This window comes from Colletotrichum spaethianum (genome assembly GCF_022836535.1).
Source record: "Colletotrichum spaethianum MAFF 239500 DNA, contig01, whole genome shotgun sequence".
NCBI classification, from domain to species: Eukaryota; Fungi; Ascomycota; class Sordariomycetes; order Glomerellales; family Glomerellaceae; genus Colletotrichum; species Colletotrichum spaethianum.
The window spans coordinates 945,235-967,287 of record NW_026054771.1 but is presented as its reverse complement, the minus strand read 5'-3'; the positions used below and the strand labels follow the sequence as shown (position 1 = coordinate 967,287).

General features: G+C 56.2%; 5 protein-coding genes across 5 annotated transcripts; 1 reads left to right on the top strand and 4 right to left on the bottom strand.

The window, feature by feature from the left end:
• Positions 1–209: 209 nt before the first annotated feature.
• Positions 210–1,885, bottom strand: ColSpa_00251 (phosphoacetylglucosamine mutase; the record flags this gene model as incomplete). Its single annotated transcript, XM_049266463.1, has 2 exons — positions 210–1,070; positions 1,124–1,885. The coding sequence occupies 2 exons, from the start codon at positions 1,883–1,885 to the stop codon at positions 210–212; spliced, it is 1,623 nt and encodes a 540-aa protein (XP_049122420.1).
• Positions 1,886–2,693: 808 nt separating this feature from the next.
• Positions 2,694–4,472, top strand: ColSpa_00250 (crossover junction endonuclease MUS81; the record flags this gene model as incomplete). Its single annotated transcript, XM_049266462.1, has 1 exon — positions 2,694–4,472. The coding sequence occupies one exon, from the start codon at positions 2,694–2,696 to the stop codon at positions 4,470–4,472; it is 1,779 nt and encodes a 592-aa protein (XP_049122419.1).
• A 120-nt stretch (positions 4,473–4,592) lies between these two features.
• On the bottom strand, positions 4,593–5,362 carry ColSpa_00249 (riboflavin transporter MCH5; the record flags this gene model as incomplete). The annotated part of the gene is made up of 2 exons (XM_049266461.1): positions 4,593–5,257; positions 5,332–5,362. The coding sequence occupies 2 exons, from the start codon at positions 5,360–5,362 to the stop codon at positions 4,593–4,595; spliced, it is 696 nt and encodes a 231-aa protein (XP_049122418.1).
• A 3,397-nt stretch (positions 5,363–8,759) lies between these two features.
• ColSpa_00248 (putative inositol polyphosphate 5-phosphatase) lies at positions 8,760–10,850 on the bottom strand (the record flags this gene model as incomplete). Its single annotated transcript, XM_049266460.1, has 2 exons — positions 8,760–10,301; positions 10,356–10,850. 2 exons carry the CDS (start codon positions 10,848–10,850, stop codon positions 8,760–8,762), a joined length of 2,037 nt encoding a protein of 678 aa, XP_049122417.1.
• A 5,366-nt stretch (positions 10,851–16,216) lies between these two features.
• On the bottom strand, positions 16,217–21,939 carry ColSpa_00247 (serine/threonine-protein kinase chk1; the record flags this gene model as incomplete). The annotated part of the gene is made up of 3 exons (XM_049266459.1): positions 16,217–19,301; positions 19,605–21,388; positions 21,448–21,939. 3 exons carry the CDS (start codon positions 21,937–21,939, stop codon positions 16,217–16,219), a joined length of 5,361 nt encoding a protein of 1,786 aa, XP_049122416.1.
• Between the last annotated feature and the right edge of the window lie 114 nt (positions 21,940–22,053).

Genomic DNA, 22,053 nt, shown 5'->3' with positions numbered 1-22,053 from the left:
TATATGGATATCAAATGTCTCATTTCGTGTTCATTTCGTAACTATGTGGGCAAGTTTCCTCCTTGCAACAGCAAATCCGCTTTAGCTTTTGAAACAACGCCGTAATTTTTTTGCAACATGACTCCTGGTGAGACAACCCACCCGTCACTCATCATCACCCATCATCGAGTGTGGCACTGTCAGTGCCTGTAATGCAGCCGTGACTTTGCCTACAACCCACCGTACTGCTTCACGATCCCTGCAACCTTGTTCGCGAGCTCATCGGCCTCGGAACGGGTGGCTGCCTCAGCGTACACGCGGCATGCGTTCTCTGTGCCACTGGCGCGGGCAAAAGAGCGAGCGCTGGTGTACTTCTTAACGCACTGGTCGATCTCGTCCTGGGCGCCCGCGGGGTGGCTGAGACGGCGCTCGGCGTCGGTGGTCTGGAAAGCGTCCTTGTTGCCAACCTCAACACGGACGAGTCGGTTGGGGAGGTCCGAGTAGGTCGAGGCCCAGTCCTTGAGAGTCCAGCCCTTGTGGGCGAGAATCACCTCGACCATCAACATGTCTGACAGGGCATCGCCGACCGTCTGATTGACGAGGTTGCCAACTGCGGCAAGGGTTTCGAGGGCGTCCTTCTGGGCGGGGGACTGAGGCTTCGTCTCACGGAAAGCACGCATGGCGTCCTGGCTGAACAGGACAGTGCCGTGGCCGTTGGCCTCGAAGTAAGGGCCGATGTCGAACTTGAGGGCGGCGTGGTGCAAGTGCTTGACGCCGGTAGGCGTGCACACGACGGGCAATCCGAGATGCTTCTCGATGTAGTTGGTGCTGGCACCGTTGGCATAGGCGGTCTGGACAACACCGATGCGGAGGTCATTCTCGAGGCCGGCGGAACGGACGAGGTCCCCGATAAAGGAAGCCGCCAAGGTGGATATCCGGTCACCGTCCAGCATGAAGAAGCCGGTATCGGGGTCGGTGTAGTAGTAAATCAGACGGTCGGCATCGCCGTCGAAGGAGCAGTAGCGGGCGCCGGGGATGGGCTTGGGAGAGGCGGGGGCGCGCTGCTTGGTCTTGACGAAGTCTGCTCCGCACTACCCACTGTCAGCCCAAGCAATCAGGATGATTGGAATGCGATAAGACTTACGTCGAGGTTGAGGACCTCGGGGCGGAGGACATCGTCGTTGACGACCTTGACGTCGAAGCCTGTCACGTCCTTGGGGACGTACTTCAGAAACTCGGTCAACTTGGGGCCACCCACACCGTTGGAGCAGTCGACGGTCAGCTGGCCATCGACTTTACGGCCCTTGAGAGCCTTGACGAATGCATCGGCGAACTTCTCGTAGTAGCCAGTTTCGCTGACCTTGCCGTATGACTGGGGGGTGCCCTCGGTGTTGACGCATCGGGTGAGGTAGTGCAGCTGGGGAGTGGTGAGAATCTTGTAGTCAACGTACTCGACACCGGTAGCGTCGAAGGAGTCGGCAAGAGCAGCAACGAGCTTGTGGCCCGAAGGACGGGTGTCTCGACCGTAGATGACGCGGGCAGGGGCCGAGAGGTCGATGCGGAGCTGAGAGGCCAATGCCTTGTAGTTATCGACGAGCTCCTGGTCCGAGGAGCTGTTGACGAGCTTCGTGGCGTACGACTCCCACTCCTGCTCGAGCATGTCACCCATGGGGTCAACAATCTTGACACCATTGTCGACAGCAGGGTTGTGGCTGGCCGTGATCATGACACCAATGGTCTGACCATTGAGCTTGCGGCTGCGCAGACCGGAGAGCAGACCGACACGGAAAGTGACACCGTCAAGGAGATCGGCCTTCATCCGGAACCCCGCAGTGCCATACTTGAAGGTGTGGTTCGGCACAATGGGGTGCTTCTGCGAAGCGGCGATGATCTTGTCGTCCGACATGGTGCGCAGTGTTGGAAAAGACTGGTTTGGGATGCAGCTATTCGTAGACGGCGGAAGGAAAGGTTTACGAGCTGGAAGAGCGATTGACGGAAGCAAGAGAAGGAGAGAGAAGTCGATCTAGGGATGTTTACGAGAAAACAGTGGAGAGGAAATGGCGGGCGGCAGTTCGCTTGCTAGATGGGCGTGGAGGCCGCCATTCCTGTGTCCTCTTTTTGAGACCTTGTTCCTCCACTTACCTCACCTCTCAGCTCCCCAGCACTGTTACCTGGAGCGAGGATAGCAGCAACAGTAGCAGCAGCAATCTACCTCAGCACGGCAGGCCCCGCCAGCTGACACTGGCCGTGATGCAATCATGCAAGTCAGATGGATGCAGCACACCGCAAGTGGAAAGAGTAGGGGTGCCAGTCCCGGAAACCCCTCCACACCAACAACAGATACAGCCAGTGCACTTGCTGAGGGGCATCCATGAGCTAGCTAATTAGCGCTCTCGGGACGCTGGATGGCTCGCACGTTTCCCTCCTGTACGAGTCACGTGGTTTCGTGATTGGACTCGGGGCCAAGGCCCAGGGCGCTAGGCGTGTCCTGCGCGTCTCGTTGCCTCCTCCGTCTCCTAGCCTTTTCTGCGATACTTGTTCCTGGCCCCATTGCTGCTCCGAGAGCCAACACGGTGGTTACTGGGATTTCCGACGTCGCTTACAGCCCGGCATCCGCCTTGCATTCCTCGTTCGCGAAAATGCTATTTTCGGCACGCCACTCTCGGTCATGACTTCGAAGTGACCGCCAAGAAATCCAACATCACGTCAGCACAATGGCCGGCGACCATGAGCAATACGCCAACCCCCTGCTCCTTGACTGGGTCAAGGAGTGGCTTGACACGGCGAGGGAGCGGAACATGAAGAGCGCCTCAACCTACCGAAACGCCTACGAATCTCTCAAAGCATGCCCCATCACCTTCAAGCACCCGCGTCAGCTCACTCAGCTGAAGGGCTTTGGAGACAAGCTCTCCTCTCGGCTTACGGATAAGCTGAAGGAGCACTGCGAAGCCAACGGCTTGCCTATGCCTAAGAACCCACGCTTGTCCAAGGAAGACCGCGAATCCCTTGGTGGAAATGCTGACGATGACGAACCCCCACCCCCGAAGAAGGCGCGTAAAGCGAGGCCCTATGTTCCGACATATCGATCTGGTCCTTACGCTCTCCTGCTGTCCCTCTCGACCTTGGACGAAGATGCGCAACTGGGAATGACCAAGGCCAACCTCATTGAGCTAGCCCAGGAACACTGCGACTCATCATTCAGTGCGCCCAGTGACCCTACCAAGTTCTATACGGCCTGGAACTCGATGAAGACCCTCATAGAGAAGGATCTCGTCTGCGAGAAAGGCCGCCCACAGAGGCGTTATTCGCTCACGGATGAGGGATGGGAGGTTGCCAGGCGCATCAAAAAGACGACAGAGCCAAGTGACAGGACTGATGAAGTCGTGGCAGGTCCCAGCACAGGTCTCAGCGCCCGTGCTGAGTCTGGGACGAGACCGGATCCGGTCACAACAGCACTGGGTAGGGGCGCCTCATTGTCGGTCGAGCCAGCTGAACAAGTAAAGTCCAAGTCAGTATATGAAGATATCGTCGCAAATGGCCCAGTGGTCTCGGATGGTGCCTCGTTGCCGACATTTACTCCGATCCGACTCGCGCCAGGATCATTCACGGTCCATCTCGCATTGGATATTCGAGAAGTCCGAGCAGTGAAAGACCGCGATTACATGCAAGACGAACTCACCAAAAAGGGTGTCAAGCCCCTTATGCGGGCGCTGGAAATCGGCGACGCGCAGTGGATTGCCAAATGCCACGACCCTACCGCCCTGTCCCGTCACGGTGCAGAAGGAGACGAGGTCGTCTTGGACTGGATTGTGGAGCGCAAACGACTTGACGATCTGGTCAGCAGTATCAAGGATGGTCGCTTCCACGAGCAAAAGTTCCGACTCCGGAAATCCGGGGTCAAGCATGTGGTGTACATCGTCGAGGAGATTGCCATGGACTCGGGATACTACTCCAAGATCGAGGAGATGATCCAGTCGGCCACCGCTTCCACTCAGGTAGTTAATGGCTACTTTCTAAAGAAGACGCAGAAAATGGACGACACGATTCGGTACCTCGCGCGCATGACGTTTATGCTCAAGAAGATGTACGAGAGCAAAACTCTCCTAGTGATCCCGACTCCGGCGTTGACGGCGCAGAACTACCTGCCGCTGCTGGAGCACCTGCGAGAAAAGGAACCCTCGACGGGCTACTACATCACCTACCCGGCGTTTGCATCGTTGGCGTCCAAGTCGGACATGATGACTTTACGAGATATTTATCTGAAGATGCTGATGACAACGAGGGGCATTACGGGAGAGAAGGCATTGGAAATCCAGAAGCGGTGGAAGACGCCGCACGATTTCATCAAGGCTTTTCAGGAGTGCGGCTCGGGCGAGCAGGGCCTCAAGAGGAAACGGGAGATGGTTATCAATGGGTTGCCCAACCTCGTGGGCCGCAAGAAAATTGCCAAGGCTGTCAGTCAGCGACTGGCCGAGGTCTGGGGCGATGCTTGAACATGAAATATCTGGGGGCATATTGTATCAACAAAGCATGTTAGGATATGGCATCCGTATAGCAAACCTTAGACGCACACCAAAATGGGGGAAAAAAGACAAAAGTTTTAACGAATGGCCCTAAGACTTTCCGCCCAGCCCCTCAGCGACGATGCGCTCCACCATCCTCTCCAAAGGGGCGCTGCCCGCGCCGCCGAGGTAGCTCGCCAGGCTCTTCTCGGCGTACTTGGCCATCATGTCGACCTCGACATTGACCGTTTCGCCGGGCTTCTTGCCCGCGACGACGACCTTCTCCTGAGTGTAGCTAATGAGCATAACCTCCCACCAGCCCTCGTCGTCATTGACTTGGGTCACGGTAAGGCTGGTGCCATCGAGGGCGACGTAGCCCTTGTAGACGATGTAGCGCAGCACGGCCTTCTCGCGCGGCGCGAAGCGGAAGGTCAGCGCGTTGCCGTCGGGCGTGACGGCGAGGATGGCGGCGGTGGTGTCGACGTGGCCCTGGACAAAGTGCCCGCCCATGCGGGTGTCGGCGCGAACGGCGCGCTCGAGGTTGACGCGGGAGTCCTTCTCCAGGGAGCCGAGGTTCGTGATGCGGAGGGTCTCCGGGGCGACGCCGACCTTGAAGGACGGCGGGGAGGTCTCGAACTGGGTGACGGTGAGGCAGACGCCGTTTATGGCGATGGAGTCGCCGAGGTGGCAATCCGAGAGGAGTGTGGAGGACTCGTGGAGGGTGATTGTGAGGGAAGTGCCGCCTGTCTCGTCGTTGGGGTTGAGTTCGGAGACGACTGGGCATGTGTTAGTTGAGTGTCGATTGAGGGGTGAGTCAAGGGGGCGAGAGGGTGAATGAGGGGTTGCAGACCTCCGATGTCTTCGACAATGCCTGTGAACATGGCTGCGTTTTTTGTCTTAATTGGTCTACGGTCTGGGGTTAGAAGTCCAACTGCCTTGGAGCTATGGAGGTCGAGGCCGCGAGGATGGGTTGGCTGGGCGAGTGAGTGAGATGAGAGGTCGTTGAAAGCTTTCGGAAGCTATGGGCATCTACCTAATCATTGACCCCTCCAAAAACCACCCATCCCCCTCCCCCCACTTTCTGCAACGGGCAGTGCCCACTAAGAACCATTGTTCACGCCATGCATCACTCTTTTCCCGCGGAATTCACTATTCACCGACCACACTTGCTTCATCCGATCGTCGCCGTGCCTTTTTGCTCTGGGGATCAATCCCTTCATTTGGTTCTGACAGCGCGCTTCGCGCCGGCGCATCATTGACAGCGTCTCTCATCCTTCTGGTGCGTTCGAATCGGCTTAGTACGGTTTAGTAAGCACGTTGGGCCGCTGTCGGTCGTGGTTCAGGGTTCAGCGGGGACCACTTTGCACCCACGCGGCTCTTTGAGGTGTGGGAATGAGGTGGATGTAAGCATCATTACCTTCAACGATGTAATTGAATGGGAAACATTTGACGAGGTTTGTTTGGTCCATGCGGCTGATCTCAAGTCTTGATCAGAAACCCGGAGATTCGGAATGTCCGAGGGATTCTGATTTGTCATTCATTGCCTTGTTAATGAGCTTATTTTCTGTGGTCCAAAATGTTTGTGCAAGGGCATGTTGACGCCCAAGTTCGCCATTCATGCCAGCAAGCGTTGGCAAACTCACAACATATGGACGATCCTTTTTAGTTCGATACTTGCCATATTTTATTTCAATGCTTCTCCCAGCATCATGTGCTCTTGGTGAAATTTTGGAAGGACTTTGATTCGCTCTAGCGATGCCCCCTTGATATAGGTAAGTCATGAAATTTGGCCATCATCAGCTGCTTGATTCACAACAATTCCCGTCCAGAAAGTATTCCGATTATCTGAAGGGTCCAATTTGGGCGTTCTCACTTTCTTGAGGTACCCGTTAATGTTGACTGGAAATATATTTGAGGGCGGTAGTGGCTGGTTCCTGCCTCCATCGTGAGAGTGGATCATAAGGAATATCCACAAAAACAAAAAGATCAGAAAAAACATACAACACCAGGTATTCGCTGGTCGTCACCGACCCAACTACTAATCCGGCCCTCACTGGCTTATCTATGGGAGAGCGGACGGGATCCCGAGTTTTCCAGTGGGTATGGTCGTATGTGGTTGAGAAACGAGCAGAATGTGATTATAATCCTCTTGCGCTGAGGGTCGACCGCACCGTCCCGACTTATCCAGCCCTATCTAGATGTGAACTAATATGAATTTTACAGGCTTTGTTGATATAGGTCCCCTAAAAATCCATTGGGAACAATAGAGCAGTTTCATACTATATGACCATAGTGTATCAAACTGTCAAGAGGGATCACTCACCTAGACAGCCTTGCCGCTCCAGGACCTATCTAAGGCGTAGACAGGTTTGGTATTGTATTATGTGACCCGACTGCCCTTGTTGCTAGAGAACCAATTCAACCGCAAAGTGTACAGCTTCTACCCGTCTCTATCGGCTTTTCATTCCATCAGCGGTCAATTCGTTCTGTATCTAGGCACTGCTTCACAAGGACGGAGGACAGAGGGGAAACGAGGGTCGGTAGCCGAGCTTCATCTTGTCGGACAAAGAGAGACCCTGTCATTTTCTGTCATCTAGCAAGCACGTATGTCGTCACTTGTTGGATCTTCAACTCTTCGAGCCTGCGCCTTGCTTCCAAACTTCCAAGTCCTCCCCTACTACGCGGGTACTAGGCGCAAGGTTCTAACCTCCAGTCGTTTCATACGAAGATCAACCCGTTGGTGATTCCCGGCTCTCAGAGTGAACTCTCAGCTACCCCAATAGGAGTTGCCAAGTTTGTAGCCAGAACGCATGTGTGTCGGACTCGTCTGGCCCCGAGTCACTGCTGGCTTTCCTGCAAAGTCGTGAGCCCACCGGAGGTACCATAAACTGACAGAAGACAGAGGTTTAGACATGGAGTTTTGTTTGCTCGGGATCATTCGTAGGCAAACACGACGCCAGAAGGTTCTAGGCGTATGACAATAATATTATATTGCATGAGCCAGCCCTTGTTTCTAGGTACACCACCTAACCCTGACGGCACTGTCAAGATTATCAGTAGCCATTATGTAGGATTCATAGTTGGGCTTCCGAGACTCCAAAACACCTTTCTTGGCCAGGCATGTGTTGTTAAAGACCATTTGGTGTTCTGCCTGTTGCCATGAGATTGAACGGATTATAGAACTAGCGGCAATTTACCACTGCTCCGATCCTATGGCCGACTTGACGGCAACTACTGTCCATACAGCTTCCTTCGAGTATCAGACTGTACGGTTAGCACCCGAGACTTAGACGTAATAGGGTGGAAAGTGTTCTAGACATGTAAGGCTCGCCAGACGAATTCACTATTCCACACGTGTACCCAACCTCAAGGACCGCAAAGGGTTCAATCAACAATAAGGGCCACCGTTACTCGACGCCTTTGTTACACACACCACGCTTGCGACGGACCGATGCGCCCCATGTAAACTTACCAAAGAGTTCGTGGTCCACTATTGATGCATTCGGGTTTCCTTCACCCGCCGCATTCCCATAGCCCCGTACCTAACTGCGGCAACAGCATCAAGGGGACCGACCAACACCCCAACCCTAAATAGAATGCCATCTTTGCAGCCGTACGGAGGAGGCAGAAGTGATAGCCTCGAGATCTCTTGTTTGCGAAGTAAGCATACGCATCGTCGACCCGGCTGCGTTACACAGCCGTGGATGTAGCCTCCTCCCACACCCGGCCGTTCCCGAGGACTCGCGGCGAACTTTTAGGACCATCAGCTTCAGACGAGGACGGTGTTCCAACATGGTCGGCTGCTCAGCGGATACCTTTGCGCCGTCGACCCCTTAGTGGCAGAAATCCATGCTCCCGGTGTGCGTGTGTATCAACCTCCGACACCCACCCAGCGGCTATCGAGCTTCCTTGCGGGTTTGGTTCACAAAGTACTATCGATTCACGCGAGATCATGGTCTTGCGGTAGACGCGCCCGAACGTGTTCGGCGTCAAGTTCGCTCAGCCGTCACATCCACGTCCATAGCGTCGGAAGTGGCAAGTTTTCGACAAGCAGCGGCATCCATCACGAAGTGGTAGAGTAACAGTGCAGAGACGATCATCATAATAAGGTATAAATATTCGCGCGATAGCACATTGTGCTTTCTTGGTATACATGTTCTATCCAAAACACAGTGCAAACGCAGGAAGCCGCCTCATCCGTGTAGGTAAAAAACTCCAAACCCAATTTTTTGTACTCCTCGATTACAATGCAACGCTTCTTGCTGCAAGTCCGTCCCATTAACCACTCTTCTCGTTCAGGTGCCTCTGCTCCCCGATGACGGGGCTGGCCTGGATCTCGTCGACGGGCTCCTTCTCCCTCGTCGACGACGACGAGGACTCCTCGGCGCCGTCCATGACGCCATTGGAGTTCTTGCCCTTGTGCTGATCCTTGAAGTAGCCGTGCATCGCCTCGGAGAACATGTCGGGGTCCTCCCAGACCTCGGGCTCCTTCTCGCCCTGCGCCGCCTGTCTCTCCTCCCACTCCTTGCGCATGTCCTCGATCTGCGCCTTGTGGTCCTTCTCGGCGTCGTAGTACTTGCCGACGCCGCGGAGGTTCTCCCAAAAGCTGAGATGGGTGGGGTGCACGGCGACACCGTGGTACTCGGCCTCCTTGCCGTTGCGGATGTAGGTCCAGCGGCGCTCCTGCTCCTTGAGGTCCAAGCCCGTGGTGTCGGGAAGGAAGAGGAAGGTGAGGAGCATGCCGGCGAGACCGAACCACGGGACGACGTAGAACTTGGTGCGGGTGTCGATGTAGTTGTACAAGACGGAGGCGAGGAGGGCTCCGGCCTTACCAATACAGGCAGAGAATCCGTGGGCCGTGGCGCGGATGGGCGTGGGGAAGACCTCGCCGGCGACGAGGAAGGTGACCGAGTTGGGGCCGAACTGGTTGAAGAAGGAGCTGAGGAAGTACATGGCCTGGAAAGCGTGGACGCCGGCGGGGCTGACGTAGTAGTCGTAGTTGAAGGCGGGGATGACGAACATGACGAAGCACATGAGGAAGCCGACCTGTTGCATCATCTTGCGGCCGTAGAGCTTGTTGTCGATGAAGAAGGAGGCGAGGTAGTAACCGCAGAGGGAGACGGCGACGTTAATCAAACTCCAGCTCCACTGAGTCAGGAGGGAGTTGGGGTTGCTGGAGATGATGGAGATGAACTGGCCCTGGAAGAGCTTGTTGCCGTAGAAGAAGACGTCGTTGCAGAACCAGGTGCCGGCGGTGGCCAGGAGACGACCGCCAAAGTGCTGGAAGCAGTACTTGAGGGCGTTGACGTCGTAGCCGGTGACGCCCTGCTTCTTCTTGGCGAGCGCGAGCTGCTGGTTCGCGCGCGGCATCTTCCAGGTACGGTAGTAGACGAGCCACAGGGTGCCGATGGCGGGCAAGGCGAAGGAGAGGCGGAAGGTGTACTGGGCGGCGGATTCGGTGTACGGGCCGTTGCCGTAGCCACGGTTGAAGATGACGAGCAAGACGATGAGGACGACCTGGTTGATGAACTGGCCCCAACCCTGCATCAGGAAAGCCATGGTGACCTTGCGGCCGCGGTGCAGGCGGTCTTCGCGGGTAGACATGCGGCCGGAGGCCACAGCGTTCTCCATGGAGGAAGTGGCAGTGATGGGGTATTCGCCGCCGACACCGAAACCGTAGAAGAAGAGGGACCAGGCGTAGAAGATGACCCAGCCCTGGAGAGAGGCGGCCCAGCTGCCGGTCAGGAGCAGCAGACCGACGAACATGATGGCAGCGTCCTGGATGAGACCGAAGCGACGACCGATCCAGTCACCGATAACCTGCAATGGGGGTCAGAAACGTGGCTTTGTAAACGTGTGGATCAGGCAACTTACACCAATGGCGGCTTGACCAATCATGATACCGACAATCTCGAGGTAGGTGACAGAGGCAACCCAGTTCTGGGTGCAGACCTCGTGCGACTTTCCCCAGCACTCGGGCCAGACGGCAGCGAACAGCGGCTGCAGGTTACCGATGGAGAACAAGACATATCCCTCGAGGCCAAGACCGGCACCGGGGAGAACGGCGTTGCGGAAGTACCAAGACACGGGGGAGAGGGGGTCCTTCTTCATCATGGCGCCGGTGGCCCTGAGCTCCTTGAGGGCTTCCTCGCGGTCGACCTTGGTAACGAAGCTGACACGCTTCAACCAAGGCAGATCGGCCCAGTAGGTGCCGTCGGGGGTGTACGAGTCGTCGGGGCGGGTGACATGGCCGAAAATCTGGCGTTCATGCTCGGTGGTGTGTTCCGTGGGGAAGTCGTCGCCCGTCTCGGGGCCGTGAGGCACGGGAACGACGCCAATGGGCGCAGAATGGCGGTGATGGGCCGCCATTGTGTGATGAGTGTCAAGTGAGGTGTCCGAGACACTTCCTTGGGTCGTGGGTAGAAGTCGAAGGAGTTCGGCCTGGGGTGGCTCGCGCGCCGATGACGAGGGGCGGGCGACGGGGGTAATTTAGTTGTATGGGCCGTTGGGTGTGTTGCCGGGAGACCAAAGCAGAACCTCAGGACAATGGGACGGTAACCCAAAGACAAGGTTCAGTAGATGAGGCGGTTCCTTGCTTTCACCTAAAGAAAGCAGGCGAGGGAGTATTATGTTGGCCACGACGGAAGAGAGAAAGAGAGGAGAGAAGTTCAGGCCAAGAGGGACGGGAGCAGATATAAGCAAAGTTGATCCTGGGATGGATGGCGGAGGGTCTATCTTGGCAAGCTGGGGAGCATGTCTTTGCCTCAGTGACAAGACGTCTCGAGAAGTGGAATCGGCCGAACACCGAGGAGCCCTTGGAGCCGCTTGACTCTGGACCAGTCTCAGTCGAGAACTCGATCCCGTGGCAGCTCGAGCTGCTTCAAAGGCGGGCCAACGGTTCTGCGATGTACCAAGTGGTCCCCTGGTTAGTGTATCCGTAGACAGGGTAGTCTCGAATCTTTTTCCAAGTTGAGTGACCGACGGCAAAAAGTAAGCTAAGGAGGGTAGGAGATTGGGAAGGGAAAGAGAGAGAGAGAGAGAAAAAAAGAGGGGACCAGTGGTTCGTAGCAGAGAGCAGGCGCAAAGCGATGACCAAAACCGAAAGACGAGATGTAAAACTTGCTGTAAGCGCATCCGCGGAGCGGGACCGACCAGAAGACGGCAACGGACTGGGGACCGATGCGTGAAGCTGCGGAAGGGGTGTGGCCACCCAGCCCACTTAGACCCCCACTGGGGGGATGGGCTGGGATCCATGACCATCGACCGGAGCATGGGATGGCAAGGAAAGTATGGAGAGCAAGGTGCCCAGCGTTGGGGCACACGAACATGAGTGGTGTATGTTCCATGTATGCAACAGCCCGTATGGCGTTGGAAGCTTCCATATCCAATTTCAAAGGGTCCTGTGTGGAGGAATAGAAGACGAAGCAAGCAATAGTCCGAGACGGAAGCGGATAACCACGACGCAGAACGCTCTGGGCGACCCCGCGGATCTTTTCAGAGTCCACTCGACCAAGCGGACGAGGCAATCCGAGGTTGCCCAAGGCCTGGCAAAGAGAGGGTCGGGCCCGGAAACGACATGCCGCTGCTGTTGAAGCAGCGGGCGGACGGGCAAGCAAGCTATAGCACTGCGTGCTCTGATAGCAGCATCAGATTGGTGAAAGGGGAAAAAAGACGTCAATAAACAAGAGAAGGGAAAAAAAAAAGAGTTAAAAATAATAATAATTACCAGAAGAACCGTCACCAGGAACCAGGTGCGGTCAACCCGAAAGGCGGGCGGGGCGCTCTAGCTCTACGTCACCAGGGTGAGCTAGCTTGGTGCAAACCGTACAGCAAGAAGCAGCAAAATCCGGGCCAGTGAGTAAGGCCCAGGCACACACTGACTTTGGCCCGCCCGACCACCCTGCATTGTGTTCTCGACAGTCGAGATCGCGCTGTGCTGTGCTGTGCTGTGCTGCGGTGCGGTGCGTTGGGAGCGGTCCCGCGACGGGACAGAGCCGGACATGTGTCGGTCTTGGCTGACATAGCTCGTGGCATTCCCACCCACCAACCTCTCACAGCCCAGCTGTCAGTCACCGGCCGACGGCTTGCTCGGCCTCGATCGACGACGAGTGAAGCACGAGGGTGAAGATACCTCCAGATTGAACCGTCACACTACGAACATGCGCATCTGCATTGAGAAACCCCTTTTTTTCCTACCCTTTTTCTTTCTTTCTTTCTTTCTTTTTCTTCCCTTCGCTATGCCCGCTCCAAGTCCAGGACACAGTTCAGGCTTACGGTCCTTCCTGGCCATATGCCATTGCCATTGCCATGTTATGCCGTAACAGAGTCAGGTAACTCCCTTCCTCTTTGGAGACCTTTTTTAGGAAACCCCACCCATCGTCTGCCCCCTCGTTACCTGGATCATCCAAGTTGCCGCCATGGCCATTTCCTTTCCCCAATTTCCCCCAAACACGTCTTTCCATGCCCTTTCCCCCCTCCTCCCCAGCCGAGGTCAACTGTCAACCATGAAAGGAAACCAAAGAGGCCAGGCGCTCCATGCCCTGCTGACTCGCCCCGCCAACTGCAGAGGCATCGAGCCCTTGCTAGGCGACCGTCTGCAGGAAGAACGGCCAGATGCTCTCTTTTACCCCCTCCCCAGAAAAAAAAAGGACATGAAGAAAAACCCACACATCGAACAAGGGCAAGACGAAGAAGAAGGCGACGACGGACGGGATCGTCGAACCAATGTCGTCTTGCCATTACCCGATCCACCCCGTTCCCCACAAGATGGCACCCGCTGCTAACCCTCCCTTGCACGCGGCGTTCCCCCCCCCCTCGTCTCTTTCCGAGCGAAGCTCCTTGGCGCGAGCTTAAAGAACCTGCGTCTCAGCAAAAACCCCAAAAAGCCGCCGAAACGAAACCTGCCAGATGGGCCAATCAGACGCCGCCAATGGAAAACGTGCCAGATCGATTGACTGCCGGCAAACCCGCTCTTCCGGCATGGTTGTCTTTTGCGGGAGGCGCATCGCCGTCGTTGCATGGGAGGCTTGCGCCGCTCGTTAGGCCGACGTCGCGACGTTGAAAATTTCAACCGCCAGAGAACAAATCGTACGGTAAATTGTCAGATATGCGGCACAACCCATGGCCTGCTCCCGCATGCCGAGCCGTCGCCAAGACTCTGGGCAATTTTCCGCCCTCCCTATGCTAGCCGCCTTCAAGAAACTGCTCGCGTGCCCGTTTTCCTCTTCCTCTGGCCGCTCTCACGACCCCCTCCCTCTCGCGACACTCGCCAAGCTGCCAAGCCCAAGCGATTTTCCCAAGCCACGCCCGCCACGCACATTGGCAAAGCTTCTTTGAACCCGTCCTCTTGCCTTGTCTCCCCTTCTCTCCGTGCTATGGTGGTAGTTCCCTCCCCCATAGCCAAAGGAGCCCTCGCAGCGTCAGCTCGCGGAATGACTCGGGCCGATAATATGACCAGAGAAAGAAACGAACAAGCATCCCCAAACGCGCAGTGCGAGCCATAACGGCTCTATACCATCAGGAATAATATAGGGACAAAGACCCTTTGCCCGTATTTAACATGGGATTGGGCCAGTGGGTGTTTGAACTGAAAGTTTTCGCTCTCTGCTCTCTATTCCCAACAACACCGCCGCCGTCTATATGCAACCCCCCCTCCCCTGCCCCTCCGTCGTCCCAAGGTCGAGGGATGACAAGACCACACCTCTTTCGTTCACCGAGCGATGCCCTCCCCCTAAAAAAGACACCGTCTAGAGATCAAGCGTTATGCGTCAAGCATCTCCGCCAAGCAAACTCAATAGGGGAAAGCAAGACCGAGAACGACTGCATGCAAACCACCCAACTCTGGGAATCCTAGTGGTGGTGGCATCGTCCAACTCCTTTCCACTTTGACTTTCCCCTTAAACGTCTCGCTCGCCTTGTCGCTGAACCCATGCCCGTGTGCGCGCCCACGACAACCTACCTGCTGTTTCCCAGCGACCCGGAAACCCAGCCCGGAGGACCTTAACCTTCTTTGCACATCACCACGTTCGCCCGCTGTTTATCCCCGGTCCAGGCATCATCCTTTTGCCTGGCACCCGAGAGGCGTGCGGCCATGTCGCGATGGCTCGGGCGCGTCCGCCACGACTGAACCGTGGCAGCGTCGCCTTGCCCTATCGTATCGTATCGTATCGTATCGCCCCTGCTGTAGAGAAGTCTAACCACCGCTGGGACCGTCCAGCCAAAGCCAGCCTTGCGCAAAAGGTGCATGGCACAGACATCGTACAGCAGAAGCCTTGCAGAAGATGACGAGTTGCCCACCCGCTTCCCCTCCTGTCCGTCGTCGTCCGCGGCCCATCGCCTCGCCTCCCAGTCTTCAGACGAAAAATCGACATGGCCCAAGCTGTCAACCCGCACTCAAATGCCACTTCCTTCCATCCCGTCAACAACCCCTCGCCACAGCGTCCATACCCTTCTTGCCTTCCACCCCCCGTGTGTGTGTTTGTCCGTCTAGTTGCCAGTTGCGGTCGGGCATCCGTCACCGCCAAGCCCAAGCAGTCAACGCAAGCTGGCAAGTCAAGCAGCTCACGTACCTCCCCCCCTCCACAGGTCCGAGGGCCATCTGGCTGGTGACCTGGCTCAGCCACACTGTTTAAACCTCGTCGTTGCCGTCATCGCTCGCCCGTTTGGCTCATCCGTAGCCTCGTGCTGCGCGCGGTCTCGACGTCTCGTAAACGGGACAGGCTGGGATCGAGACATCTCAAACATTGCCAAGAGACGCCTCCGTCACTGTACATCATCGCACCAGCAAGTCTTACCTTTCGTGACTAAACAAGCAGACAATACGTCAACATCGGACCTACTCGACCACAATGGCAACAACACCAACAACGGCAACGCAAAGGCATCGGGACCGCGGCTCAAGCCGCCCAAGTGCAATATGAGAATGATTGTATTCAGTCTTGTTTTCTAGGGCTTTTGTTCTTGAAACAGGCCGTGACTCCTCGGACTTTTGGCGGCCGCCTTTGTCAGACCGAGATACAAATGACCTAGACGCAAAAACTCGACCCAGAAGAAGCCCCTGCTTTTGCTCGGCGCAATGGTGCTGATTCCAGATGCTTGACAACCAAGCTGTATCCGCCCAGTGTGCATCTTCTGTACCAGAGGCTGAGTTGCTGCAACTCGGCCCCGCCGCGCCAGGAACCCTGATCCTGCCTATCCCCTTTTCATGACCCAGATGCAGTTTGTAGGAGAGGACCTAAATTGTGTAGACACGAACAAAATGAAAAAAAAAGGAAAAAGAGAAGAAAGGTTCCAGAGTGGTGGTGGTGGTGATGGAGTACGCGGTGATCGCCAAAGAGAAAAAAAGAATATTCTGCGCAGAAGAATGAAAGTCAGCATGCAAGGCAACGCAACATCCTCGCATCTGCCCTGCGTCGCAAATGTAACAACAACTGAAGTAGAAGCCCTCCCATCATTTGATTCCACACCTTTCCCCAGAGGGCCTCCGGTCCGAACCGTATCAGTCGAACCTGTAAACGCCAAAGCCTTTCGAAACTGTGACAAACTCAAGGAAATGATGCAGTCTGCGTGTCGCTGTTGTCCCCAATAAACGCCTCGCTGTCGGGAAAACGACTGAATAAGAAAGAAAAGGAAAAAAAGAAATCAAAGATCATATTGTTAGAAACGCCCCAGTCATCGTGGGCTTCGGTGGCGGTTAAGTCTGTATAATCCCCTTCGTCGCAGTGTGTGATTTCGTTCTACTGGTTCCCCAACAGCCCAGACCTCTCCAAGGGCCGCGGTGTCGGTTCCTCATCTACAACGTCTTCTCGGTTCGTTGGCTGCGGTCTCGGCGTCTCGTCGACATCAGAGAAAAGAGTCTTGTCTTCTGAGCTGACACCGCTATCCGGGGGCGTTCGCGCGGCTGCATTCTGTAGCGTCTCGTACGAAGGCATGTCCATTTCCTTAGAGGGTGTCACAACTTGAGTGATGGGTTCCGGAGTGCTTTCTGATCCTATCGTGACACTGTCGTGGCTATCGGCCCTCATCATCTCGATTCCCAGCTTCGAACTAGGCAATAGCGGCTTGCCTCTGAACAGCTTGTCTCGGCTGAGACCGAGCTCTTCGTCCTCGTCGTCGGCCGAGTCTGTGCCCTCGGCGAGGCGTTTCTCGATGTGCTCTTTTCTCGCTTTCAGCTTCTCCACAGAGTGCTGCGGCGCTGACCTTCGGGGGTGCTCCAGCTGTCCCGGCGCGGACTGCTGCGTGACAAGGTGGGGCAGTGACTTGGGCGAGTTGATCGGGTGCACGATTTCATCCTGGCTGATGCCCAGCCCGCTTTCGTCCCAGTCGCCAGTAGCCTTCCGGCTGATGACCACTGGCACGTCGTCAGTTGACACCGACTCAGAGTCTCCGAAAAGGCTCGAGCTGATGGAGTCCTCTCTGCTCGAAGTTATCAAACTGCTGCCCGGTCGTCCAGCGTACATGGACGAACTCGAAGTTGGGCTGTCGTCTGCTCGCGAACTAGTCTGACGAAGACCGGATGGACCGGGCTGAGACTGTCCCAGGGACATCGAGTAATTGACGCCGGGCGACTCTGGCTTCCACTGACAGAGGTTCTTGAGGACCTCGGTCAACTTAGAACTCGAGATCGGCTTCTCAATCAGGGAGTCAAAGTAGTGCGGTGCTTGGAGCTCCTTAAGATAGGCTGTGATGGCGACAATGGGCGTATGAGAGTTCGTGTTCTTAGTCTCCCGAATCATCCGAGCCACATCGGCGCCGTTGATCTGAGGTAACCTATACTCCAAGAAGATGATGTCGAACTTGATCTCGCTCATAGCATATCTCACGGCCTCGGATCCGTTGGCCACTGAAATCGTCCGACAACGCAGCTTCTCGAGCAGTTTCTCCATGACCATACGAGAAACCGGATGGTCCTCACAGATCAGAACGTCCAATGGCCGGAACATCGGACCGCCATCAAACGCGATTTGAGAGAGGCGGCGGGAGCTCTGGCGGCGGCGCTGCACTCGAAGAAGCGCATTGTGCTTGTCGCCCTCGTTATCAGATGATGAAGGGGACATGTCGAATACCTGGCTGCGACGATTGCGGTGGTGTGAGAGCACATCTGAGGCGATGGGACTGCCTTCTTGGGATTGCGAACCCACAGTCAAGGATCTTGATCGACTGCTCGATGCCTGTCTGGGTGTCGATACCATTTTTTGAGGCGATAGTGCCAACGGTGGCGGGGGTCCCGAGCCACGGCCCTTAACTGGAGAAGCAGCTGCACTCGTTGCTGCCTTCTGCAAGCTAGGTGGAACTCGCGGTATATCGAGAGTCGTAGGCTGGTGGGACACGCTGGATTGTTGCGAGAGACTCGAGGAGTTGCTGGATGCCTTTCGTCTTCCTTCGCTGCCTTGGCCAGCAACAAACGAGACAAGCAAGGGCGATGATGGCTGAGATGCCCTGCTAGGGGACGAGTTGGCGTGGCTCAAACCAGAAGGTGACTGTGGTCGGTTCTTCGCACTCGAAATCGTGCGCTGGACCGGGTTGGATAACACAGGGCTACCCTCAAGTACAGGGCCAGGTGAAGTGACACTGCCGCCGGGGCTGATGACGGTCGGTTTGCTTTGTGACGCCAATGCCTCTGCCCGAAGTTTTTGGATAACGTCCTTGTTGGCCTTCTCCAGCACTGGAAGGTTCTTGAAGGCAAAGCTGCCGAAATCATCCGCAACGACGGGCTCGCTAAGCCGCCTGCTCTTCAAGTCTCTGACATGTGGAGGGATGTGAAGAGGCATCAAGTTGCGCTTGATCGAGTTAACCTGGGACCGGACACGGGACAGCGCATCGTGCGGTCGATCGTGGTAGTCGGAGCCTGTACCAGAGACAGGCGGCGACAACTGATCCTCCATCTCTTCGGCAAAAGACTGCAGGACGGCTCCGCGAGCATCGAAGTATTCCGTGTCTTCAGGATGCTCAAGTTGCGGCACGAACTGCGCTTCGTCCTGGAGTAAAGTCTCCCAGTTGATTCCCTCGAACCAGGGGTGACTGCGGATCTCGTCGCCGCCACAGGGGAACTTGTCCTCTCGGTTGGCTCCCAGTCGTGACTGGGGTTCCATGCAGAGCAGCTTGTTGATGAGATCCTTTGCCTCGTCGGAAATGGGCTCGCACTCGTTCTCTTCGGGCCACTGGATCTTGCGTGCCAGGATGTTCTCAAAGACTTCTTCGGCTTCGCCAGCATGGAAAGGTGGGAACCCGTAGAGGAACTCAAACATAATACAACCAACGGACCACCAATCGCTGGTCTCGTCCTGCTTTTCGCCCTTGATTGTCTCGGGGGCCAAGTAGTCGGGTGTTCCAACGAAACGGCGATTGGTGTCTTCCGGATCGAACAGAGCCATCGGAGGCGGCATCATTGACGACTGGGGAGGTGTGCTCTTGCCCAGGAAGTCAACGCTAGAGTGAGTGCTGGCGTGATGGAGAGCTGCCATGTCTGGCGAGGCCTGGCCATTGCTGTCGCTTGCGTCTTCCGGGGCCGGCTGCGAGCTTTGGGCTGGCGGAGTGTGCTCTTGGTCGTTCAATGAAAAGCTGTTGAGCATGCGCGCGAGAGTTTCACTGCCACCGCTATCGCTACGGTGACTAGAGACACGTCGGGCGTCTGGACCTCCCAAAGCGAAGTACGAGGGCTGTCCACCACTAGAGCCAGTGTCGGGGGTCATCTGTGGCGTCATGCTGGGCGAGTGGGCATGGCCGTGAAGATCCAGCGAGGTGGAGCGGGATGATGCCAACGAGGATGAGCGGGCGAATGGGCCCTGCTTGAGGAGATCGGGCGTGGGATCCGAGTTTTGGCTGTTGAGCGCTCGCTTTTGTCGTCCGACCAAACCCATGCGTGACAAGCCGAAATCGGTAAGCTTCAAGTGGCCCTTCTGATCGATAAGCAAGTTATCCGGCTTCAGGTCGCGATGGATGATGCCCCGGCTATGAAGATGTTCCACGCCAAGAACTACTTCACCCAGATATTTCTTTACCCAGTCTTCCGGAAGACCGCCGAGTACTTTGATGAGAGATGCACAGTCGCCTCCATTAAGATATTCCATGACAAGATAAAGGTAATCCTTGCTGGAGAAGGTCCAGTAGAGCTTGGCGACGAACTCGCTCTGGCCTTGCCACATCATGATGGCACGTTCAGCCTTGACATTGCCGACTTGATTCTTGGCAACCATGTCCGCCTTCTTCAGCACCTTGATGGCGAAATACTCCCCTGTCGATTTCTTTTTCGACAGGTAAACACTGCCAAAAGCTCCCTTGCTGATCGGCTTGATGATCTCAAAATCCTTGATGGAAGGAGGCGCTGGTCGTGCTTGTGGCGGGGGCTGGTGGGCTGTCATTCTCGGGGACGGAGGCCCCTTCATCACAAACTCGGACATCGCGGTTGAGGACTGTCGGCGGTGGTGACTCGCCGGCAGATGAGCTGGAGAGCTGAAGTCGCTTCCGGGTAGCAGCGGCGATGCTTCCGGGGACGTGATGCCATCTTGAGGGAATGGAAAGTTGCGCGGCTTGAGGATGCGGAGTGGAGATGACGGCTGATTAAGGCGCGAAGGCGATTCCTGCCTTCGGGGCGAAGAGGCACCGGGCAGGATAATGCTCCTGCGATGATGTTGTCTGGAGCTGGCTGCTCGGCGGAGATCTCCGAACTCGGATATAGGGGAATCGGTACGAGGTGGCTGCCGCGAGGTCACGGAAGAGGAGCGGATACTTCCATCGCTGTCTCCATTGTCACTCTCAAAGAGCAACGATTCTCGCCTGGACTCACGGGCAGGCGCAGTTGGGTTGATGCTTCCCAAGTTGGATCTCGGCGTCGGGCACTCTCTAGGGCTGCTCGACCGCGCCGATTCGACAATAGAGGTCGGCCGGGCTCTGTCTGTGGTGTCGTTGAGGTTGACATTTTGTAGCGCAACCGCAAGGGCCGAAGGGTTTTCAAAAGAACCCTGAAAGAAGAGTTCCTCTTGCGCGGGCGTGGCCCCCTCGTCTTCCTCCTCCTCGGTGGAGTCGCTAAGGCGTCCCGCTGCAATCCGAGCTGCTTTGCGCATGGCTTCATCGATGCAGTCCTGAACAATGACGGCGAATTCGATCCTGATGCGCTCGGCATACTCGATGATCTTGCGGTGTCTAAAGACTGCTTCCACCTTCGCCTTGGCGGCTGTTTCGGTGTCGGCGCATAGCAGAGCAAGGCCCTGCTCCTGTTCCAACGTGTTAGTGCTTGGTGACTGCCATTGCATAACCTGTGAGATGCGCGACTCGGACTGGGGAGATTGTGTCCTGATCTCGCCAGGGTTCTGAGAAGAAGCCTCCTTCACAGCCGGAGTGCTGATCTCAATCGCCGTATCGCAGAGATCGAGGAGCAACTCCACAATCCTCGCCTGGGGCCGTCTGATAGCAAAAGAACGAGCTCGTGAATGTCCAAAACCACCTGACCTTTCCCGAGACTGTGATACCGAACTTCCGGGAGATGATTGGGCCGATAGGGGAGGGCCAATCGGCAGACCCTTGTACTCGGCAGCTGGGCCGGAGAGCTGATCGCCTGCCAGAGGCCGGCTTTTTCTTGCTTCGAGAGCGTCGAGGACCTTGACAATGCAGTGTCGGTGATCGGTTAGGCTGTCTTGTGCCATCTGCACGTCCATTTCCGCCCTGTGCTCTTGTAGACACAAGTCGGTGTGTTTCTCGAACCACCAAGGTGAGATTTGACGCTCGCAAATTCGGCACAAGACTGGCAGTGGCGGAGGGTGGTTTTCGGGATCATCAACACCGGACTCGGCCAGCTGTGTAAGGTAACTCGCAAGGACTTCGGCGCCAGACCCAAGCGAATCAACTATGACAGCGGGAAGGTCGATCTTGATCTCTCTAGGCGCGATATAGGGCCGGATCATCCACATAGTCTGGTGCATCCAGCAGTTAGCAAGCGGACAGAGTGATCAAGAGCGATATTTGCACTTACGTGACTCTCTCCTCCCGAGACGCCGTCATAGACCATGATGCCTTGGGCTTCCAGGTCGATAGCGTCGGGAACGGGCTCCTCGGTCTCATTGAGCTCCTGATCCTGGAGATTGTCGATGGGCAACAATCTGGACAAGGGGCCCATTGCTACTGCGAAGCGAACCCTCTGGCTCCGGGAGTCGTCTGACTTCATCGATTCTACTGTATCCGCGAACACCGTCTTGTTGTCGCTGACAATCAAATCGGCCATGGCGGTCCCTTTGACAGAATCGGGCTGAGTGCCAATCACATCGGCCCATGACGGGCTGACCCAACGGATGGTGCCGTCGAGGTTGAGGTCAAGAATGACATTCAAGGTCTGCTCGGCAGCCTCGCGCAATTCCTCTCTTTCTTCTCGGATATCCTCGCTCAGGGATCGCTCCATGACGCCGGCCTGTGACCGGAGGGCGGTCACGGCCGGGGGCGCCAGCATGTTGGGTTGCGGTGGTTCCATTGTGGGAGAGAGGCGGGTGAAATCCCCGATTGTGACGATACCATTGGCCGACGTGGTTCGTCTCGGCGAGCGAGGACTGACTGAATGGCGTTTATTCGAGTTCGCACGCAAAGA